Raw genomic sequence first — 7,911 nt, forward strand, 5'->3', positions numbered from 1 at the left:
CCATTGTGTGCAGGTTTGGGGCCATTGTGTGCAGGTTTGGGACTGTTGTGAGCAGGTTTGGGGCGTTGTGGGCAGGTTTGGGGCCATCATGGGCAGGTTTGGGGCCGTTGTGGGCAGGTTTGAGGCAGGGCTGGGAAGTTTCCCCCCATCCCACACTGCAGCTGGGGCTGGGAATGCAGCGAGTTCTGATCTCCACATTTGGGGGAGTCAGGGCTTTGTGACAAACACCGGGTATAGAAAGAGCTCCAGCCGGGAAAAATGGGAAAAATCAGCTCCTAACCCCGAGTACTCCGGCAGAAAGGCAGACAGGAGGCACAGCAGGGCACAGAGCAGGATTTGTGCTCCCAAGGGAGAAGCTTCTCAAAATCACCCATCTTTAATGCTTTGTTAATTCCTTGTTTTGTTTGTTGGGGTTTTTTTTTGGTCAGTGCTAATGGGCTGAGGAAAACCAGCCCCGGGACTTGGTGGGATGAGCCAAAGGCAGCAGCAGCAGCCTCTCCCTGCAGGTGAGAGCTCCGGGATGGGCTGGGTGGGGCTGTCAGAGCAGGCACTGCTCCAGGAAAGGGGAGCAACCAAACCCAGCTTTGCACGGGAAACCTTTCCTGGGTGCAGCTCTGAATAAAGGTTTTGTGGCTGAAATTCATGTCCTGCCAGCATCTGACTGCATCCCAACAGAAGGGCTCCAAACCCAAAAGGAAAAAACCCAAATGTAGAATCCTGGAATGGTTTGGGTTGGAAGGACCTTAAAGCCCATCCAGTGCCACCCCCTTTGGGCAGGGACACCTCCCACTTGGTGCTCCAAGCCCCATCCAGCTGAACTCTTTCTGGCCAAGCAGGTGTRGGGGAATAATTTTCAGGTATTTTCCAATGTTTTGATAGAATCCGTGCCTSGAGTATCCAAAGGTGGGATAGTTCTCATTGCAAACAGCACTTTGCTCACCTGCTGCTTTTATTGGTGTGTCACTGCAGAAAGTAGAAATTCCTGGCAAAATCACTGCCTTTAATCTAAAAATTGTTTCTGATGACTTTGTCAATGAGTGGACTGAGAAGAGCGCTGATGCATTCCCACATTCTCCAATCCTGTTCCATGCAGGGCAGATTTGGAGCTGCTTTAAGCAGGGATGAGTTTGTGCTCTGTTCTCTCTTGCAGCCCCAAAGGAGGCAGCAGGAGCCAAACATCCCCAATCCTGAGCAATCCTGCAGGGAAATCCTCCCCTCCTGCTGAGCTCAGGTGGGTCTGGGGCCCCGCAGCAGCTTCGGGATCCCCCCAGGGTGGGAGGGGAATCTGGCTCTGCTTGGRGGATCCCCAGGAGACACAAAATCCTACAGGACATGGGGCAGGAGGAGCACGGAACAGCAAACACCCCACAGGGAATCCAGGGAAGGGAAAAAGCATCTGGGAGGAAACATCCTGAGTTGGAAGCCTCCCACAGTTTGGAGAAGCCCCACCCACAAAAAATATGCATGAATTTCTGGGTTTTGAGGAGTTAGAGGTGGAAGATTTGCACCACCTCTAGTTTAAAGCTGCCATGAAGACACAAAACGTAAAACCCTCAGAAATTAGGTGGAAATTAGTATCACACGTGATAATATCAGACATCTATGAAAGCTCTAAAAGCCAGGAATATTTTGGAGCTTGGCACCAGTTTTAGACCAGCCCCACCTTTAGTTTGAACATTCCCAGCTCCTTGCTAGGAATCCCAACCTGAACCTGCAGCCCTTTCCATCAGCTCAGCCGATCCTTTTCCCTTGGAGTTTTACCCCAATTCCTGCCTTGTTTGCAGCTCACTTCCAACAAACCCCGCTCTGTACAGCCCCTGTGGCTCTTCATCCCCCTCCCTCATGCTCATGCTGTTTTCCCTGCAGGAATGGTGAGGACAGGCAGGCCCTGAATGGGAAATTCTCCATGGAAACAGTGTCCCAGCATGGGGACAGGTAAGGAGTGGGCAGGGGCTGCTCTGTGCTGCTGGACCAAGGGCTGGGCCTGGATTTGCTCAGGAATTGCCTTTCCCTGCTCCTGGTGCCCCCAGGCTGGGCTAGCTGCGCTTCAGGGACATCACCTGCCAGCAAAGCCACAGCAACTCCCCTCCCCTCCCCTCCCCTCCCCTGGAAAGGGCGAGGCTGGGCTGTTGTCATGGTCCACTGGACACAGGGCACAGGTGGAACCTGACTGCAGGGAGCAGCACCCATGGATGGGGATGGAAAACTGAAGCCAGGCTGGGAGAGCTGGGGATGCTCACCTGGAGAAGAAAAGGCTCCAGGGAGAGCTCAGAGCCCCTGCCAGGGCCTAAAGGGGCTCCAGGAGAGCTGGAGAGGGACTGGGGACAAGGGATGGAGGGACAGGACACAGGGAATGGCTTCCCAGTGCCAGAGGGCAGGGATGGATGGGATATTGGGAAGGAATTGTTCCCTGGGAGGGTGGGCAGGCCCTGGCACAGGGTGCCCAGAGAAGCTGTGGCTGCCCCTGGATCCCTGGCAGTGTCCAAGGCCAGGCTGGACATTGGGGCTGGGAGCAGCCTGGGACAGTGGGAGGTGTCCCTGACATGGGTGATATTTAAGTTCCCTTCCGATCCAACCCACTCTGGGATTCCATAATTCCATAATTCCATAATTCCATGTTCCATATAATCTGCAGTCAGACCCACTGGGCTAAGGAATGTTGCCCTGTCTGTCCTGACAGAGAGAGGTTCAGCCCCATTTCCTTCCCCACCCCACTCAATATCAGCAGGTTTCTCTAGGATGATGCACCACAAGTCCCATTTTCACTGGAATATTCCTCTTTTTAGTGCCAAAGCTCTGAAGGAAAAGCCTGAGCTGCTCTCATGGGATGAACAGGGATCCAGAGCCAGCAGGGCTTCCACAAATGGAAGGTACAGTCACTGTCKGATTCCTGACCTGGGCACTGCATAGCCCAGGAACTGCTGCTCCGGAGCTGCCTGCAACCTTGGAATGGATATTTACTGATGGAAAACCACTTTCCATCTGGGCTTTGTAGAACTGCACCAGTTTCTTTAAATTTCATTTAAGAAAAAGGGGAAAAATCAAATTGTATGATATTTTCTACCAGATTTTTTTTTTTAGTTTCTATGATACAAAAAAGGTCCGGTCATTTTTGTGGATCCTTCCTTCATTTTCCAGTTTTATTCCCCAATGAAAATCAGTTCYGGAATGTCATTTATTCATGGTTTTAACAGTACAGGGGGGTTCACACTCTGTGAACTTCTCTCTAGGCCTTCAGCCTCCACCTATTTATTGACTTTTGCAATAAGAAACCCTCAGAAAATTCCCAAAACCAAGCCCCGAACAAAAAAGGAAACTGCAGATCCTGTGAGATGGCAAAGCAAAAGGTTCAGTGCCRAGGAGTATTCATGTCCTGACCCTGAATTCCCCAGAGTTTTCTGCTGTGTCCCCTGGGACAGGTCCCTCTCCAGGAAGTTTAGGGATTCCCTGCTCTCTCTTTTATGGAATGCACAGGAAAGTCACTGCAAGACATTCCTCAATCTGTGTCTCTCTTTTCCAGGTTTCCTGAGCACACAGAAGCCAACAATGGGTTTTACCCATCAGAGTAAGTGAAAAATTCCCTTTTTCTCCTTGATTTTGGAGGGAGGGGKGTCTCCTCCTGCCCTGGGACTGCCCTGGCAGATGAGCTCTGAGAGCAGCCCTTGCAGGGGGTGGGCCTGACCCAGCAGCTCAAAAAGCCTGGGACCTTCCAGCTGCTTTCCTCACACGAGGATGARTCAGTTGGATCTGTGGCTTGGCCCTTCAGGAAATTTCCAGAGCTAGGAAGGAAGAAAACATGTTCCATTAGAGCCAGGCAAAACTCCTGGTTGACATATTTGCCTCTTGGTGTTCTCCAACTTCCTGAGCTTCCTGCTRGGACCAACCAAGCTCCTTCTCTTGGCAGGTCCAGCTCTGACTCCCAGGACAGACCCGTGGATGCTCCCGAAAAGCTGCCCCGCCAGCCYGAGCCCTCCTGGGGTGACACCAGGTGGGACCCTGCCCAGAGGGCAGCTGGGGTGGCAGTGAGTGACTTGTCCAGAGTAGAGCTGGGATTAGAATCCAACAGAGGAACTGGAAATGGAAAATCCTGCGTGGATAAACAGCGGGAACAGCATCTTGCTGTTCACTGTTACACAGCTTCTTCCCAGAGAAGCAGCTGGGAATTCAGGAGGAATTTCTCCATGGAAAGGGTGGTCAGGCACTGGCAGGGTCTGCCCAGGGAGGTTTGGAGTCCCCATCCSTGGAGGTGTCCCAGGAAGGGCTGGAGGTGGCACTGAGTGCTTTGGGCAGGGGACAAGGTGGGGATGGGTCACAGGGTGGGCTCCATGGTCTGGGAGGGCTTTTCCATCTTCACTGATGCTGGGATTCTGGGAGCAGATCCAGCAGGTTCAGCACTGCCTTTAGTGCCTCCATCCCACGTGATTCCAGAGCGTTTGCGCCCCTGGCATTGCCAGAGGTGCAGGGTCAGCAAGCAATTGCTGCTGCTGGCAGCAAACACATGGATCTACCTGGAGCTGCTTCCCTCCCTTGTCTGTTATTTTGGGATCCATTTCCAACGTTTGCCCCATCAGAGGCCTTGAGGCGAGCAGATTTCAAGGCCAGGTTGGACAGGGCTTGGAGAAGGTACAGTGGGAGGTGTCCCTGCCATGCCAGGGGTGGCCCTAGATGGGCTTTAAGGTCTTTCCAACCCAAACCATTCCCTGATTCCTGGATTCTATGAAATGAATTCAGCCCTCTGAGCTGAGCTGAGGAGGATCCCAAGGCTCCCAGGAGGATGATGTAAATCCCAAAGTCTGGAACTGCTCCTGGGGGTGTGGGAATTTCTTCCCCAAAGTCACTCTTATTGTGCCTTATCCAGGAGCAAGATCCTGGTACAGGACAGGAAATTCCTGTGTGGGAATGGATTCCCAGTAACCCCCATCAGCCTCTCCTCCTCTCGGTTAAAGATGAAAAATGGGTTTTTCTGACGGAAAATCAGTTCTCTGAGACAATTCTTCCCAGTTTCCTGGGCTGATACAAAGTGCAGTGTTGTTCCATACAGATTCCCTGGAAGCCTCTGGAAGCTYTAAATTCCCACTTTTCTGCCAGGTCTCATTCACAGCCTGATGTCCCCTTTCCTCCCACTGAGGGAGCCCCTGTGCACATCGAGGACAGAGAMTACTCCTTCAAAAGGTAAGAGTGGGGTGATTTAGTAGGTGTAGGAATAATTCTGAGGATTGAAGAAATTCTGAGTGGGCAAGCCCAAAAAGAGGCTCTTTCTCCAGCTTTTTTTCCCAAGGATGGAAACAACTGAAGTTTAAGCAATCCAAGAGCTCTGTGTTATATCCCTCTCCCTCTGGTCTGGGATCAGCCAAGCACTCCTGATTTTTCCTCCTCTGGTGTTYCCAGTGGGGTTCAGTCACTCCCTTTTGCTTCCCTGATGATCCTGGGATGCTGGAGTGGCAGCAGGGAGGTGGAATTCAGGGACATGTCACTGCTGGCCAAACAGCAACAGAAAAGAATAGATATAAAACACACAAAAGTGGGTAAAAAAACAGAAAGAAAGAAGAACTTTATTGTGGGACAAGCTTTTTTTATCTACTTTAGCAATTAAAGTACACATTTGTGTCAAACATATATTGGTCAAGAGACAGTTGTTTAATTAGTAATTAGAACATAATTGGTGAGTTTGCAAAAGCTACAGTATTAGTAATGCTTATAATTTTCAGCCACCTGCATTATCAMTTCTRCATTCYAATCTGCTTTTCTCAAGGATGCGGCATTCCTCCTCCATGTAGGCTGTCAACACTCCTTTTCTTTTCCCAGGCCTCAGTCGTACACAATAATTGCTTGAGTTTCAGAATCAGGGTCTGTGGGGCCCCGTTCCCCCACAGGGACATGGACTGTGTGATGTCCTGGAGAAGAGCCCCGGTGCAGGTTGGCATGAGCCTGTCCTGGTGAGCCCAGTGCCAGGATCCCGTGCCACTTTTCAGGGATGTGATGGGCCTTTCCCTGATTTCCAGGTCTGTCCTGGGCTATGAGGACAGGAGCAGCTCCACGAACCCCAAGGGCCCAGCCCACCGCCAGCCCTACTGGGATGACAGCAGGTGAGGCCTGGGGGCATTGGGCTGCTGGGTTTGGTGGTCTGGGATCTTTGGAATGGCTCCTGCTGCTCTGCAGGGAATGGGTGTCTGCCCATCCCAGCGTGGATTTTCCCAATCAAGGGTCTCTGATTTAGGTTTTTGGACTCAAGCAGCCTCAGTGAGAGGGGCCAAGGAGCTCCTGGCCATGACACCCACCCCGAGCCCCCCAGGCTGAAGGATCCCACTGAACCCAGCAGGGCCGGGTAAGGAATGGGACAATTCTGCCCACCTTCTCCTGTGGAGTGAGAGGTCATTCCTTGGGCATCTTCCCCCCTGCTGATAAACATTCTCYCAGGTTCCCCTTTTCAAAAAATTRTGGAATTGTTAAGGTTGGAAAAGACCTCTGAGATCATCCAGTCCAAACACCAGCCAGCAGCAYCACCATGTTCAGCACTAATTCATGTCCTCAAGTGCCATATCCACACATTTCCTGAACATTTCCAGGGCTTGACAACCCGTCCCATGAAGRAAGTTTTCMTAATATCCAACCTAAACATCCTCAACCTAAACTTGAGGSCTGTTACTGCTGCTTCTACTGGATGAACCTTTTACCACGGTTTTATAGGAAAATCTGGGAGAAAAGATCCTCCTTAGCTGGAGCCATCAAATCCTGACAGCTGCACTGGCAGGAGTTGCTTCCTGGACCTTAAATATGGGAGCAGAGGCTCCCTGGGGAGAGCCAATAAATGATAAAATTTGGCATTTGGCTCTGTGGTCACATTGGGTCTGATTTGGAGCTTTCCCACGCAGTTGGATGTCCCCATGGAAGGACTTTATGGACTGATTTCCTTTCTTTTATCCATATTTTCCCTCTAAATTTGAAGAGTTGAGGCTCTTAGTTAAATGGGCTTCCTCCCAGGTGGGTCAGTGAGGAACACCCCAGAACCAGTGACCCAGAATGTTTCTCTCCTCCCCAGGGCCATGCTGCACTCCCAGGACAGCTCTGCTGGGAGCAGGGACAGGGACATGGGGCTGTCCTCCCATGTGCAGAGTGAGGAAACTGTTGCCTTGAAAGGCCAGTTTTTAATAATGACACAGACACGGTTAAGGGGATAAAAAGGGTTTTACCTTGGTATTTGGGATCCCAGGTGCAAAACTTGATGGCAGAATGCACACCCGTGTACAGCACGGATACAAGTTTTATAGGTTTCAGGAATTAGCATACTTATCTAGGATTTTTCAATAAGAAACTTAAAAAATGCAGTAATGTCCCCCTATTCTAATGAATCCCCCCCCAGATGAGGCCAGAGCCCTGTTTACACAAGATGTTCTGGACGGAAGGCTTCACCCAAGGCTGGAGTCTTGGGTTTAAGATAGCACAGAGCACACTGACTCCTTCCTCAGGATGTTTGGTCTCTCTGCCCAGCAAAACGCCTAAACTAAGCTGGAATATCAAGCTTCAGGAATTACAAACATGTGGGCTAAGGGGTACAGGTGGATGCATGGGGGAGTACAGAAGCGTAAAGGGAAAAGCAAAAATCATCAGGCATCATCCCCCCCCTTTTTAGAGACTAACAAGACTTCACTTGTCTAGTCTCTACGCTACACTAACCACAGCACCAGTTTACACAGCTGCTTACAGCACCAGATATTATACACATGACAATTATCATTACAATCATTACAAACACCTCCCTTATCCAGGCCCAGTTTGGTAACCATGAAGTCATGTTACAAAAAATATGACCAAACTGTAAGATATTATTTGCAGAGGCCACCTCATGTAGAATTTGGGTCCCTTTCCAAATTTCATCCAAATCCTTCATAATCCTTCCACTTTGGTCTACAT

General features: G+C 50.6%; 1 protein-coding gene across 1 annotated transcript in view; it reads left to right on the forward strand.

Moving 5' to 3' along the window:
• Positions 1-446: 446 nt before the first annotated feature.
• The window catches only part of LOC130578702 (zinc finger protein 185-like), a 25,377-nt gene continuing 17,912 nt past the window's right edge, over positions 447-7,911 (forward strand). Inside the window, exons 1-8 of the mRNA XM_057374983.1 lie at positions 447-506; positions 1,867-1,935; positions 2,787-2,870; positions 3,521-3,565; positions 3,905-3,988; positions 5,089-5,172; positions 6,003-6,086; positions 6,218-6,325. Of these exons, the coding sequence (XP_057230966.1) occupies positions 1,907-1,935; positions 2,787-2,870; positions 3,521-3,565; positions 3,905-3,988; positions 5,089-5,172; positions 6,003-6,086; positions 6,218-6,325 (518 nt within the window). The 5' untranslated portion in view covers positions 447-506; positions 1,867-1,906. The remainder of the gene's footprint in view (positions 507-1,866; positions 1,936-2,786; positions 2,871-3,520; positions 3,566-3,904; positions 3,989-5,088; positions 5,173-6,002; positions 6,087-6,217; positions 6,326-7,911) is intronic.

Source organism: Malurus melanocephalus, unplaced genomic scaffold (assembly GCF_030028575.1).
Source record: "Malurus melanocephalus ecotype Western Australia unplaced genomic scaffold, MMel_1.1 scaffold_237, whole genome shotgun sequence".
NCBI lineage: Eukaryota > Metazoa > Chordata > Aves > Passeriformes > Maluridae > Malurus > Malurus melanocephalus.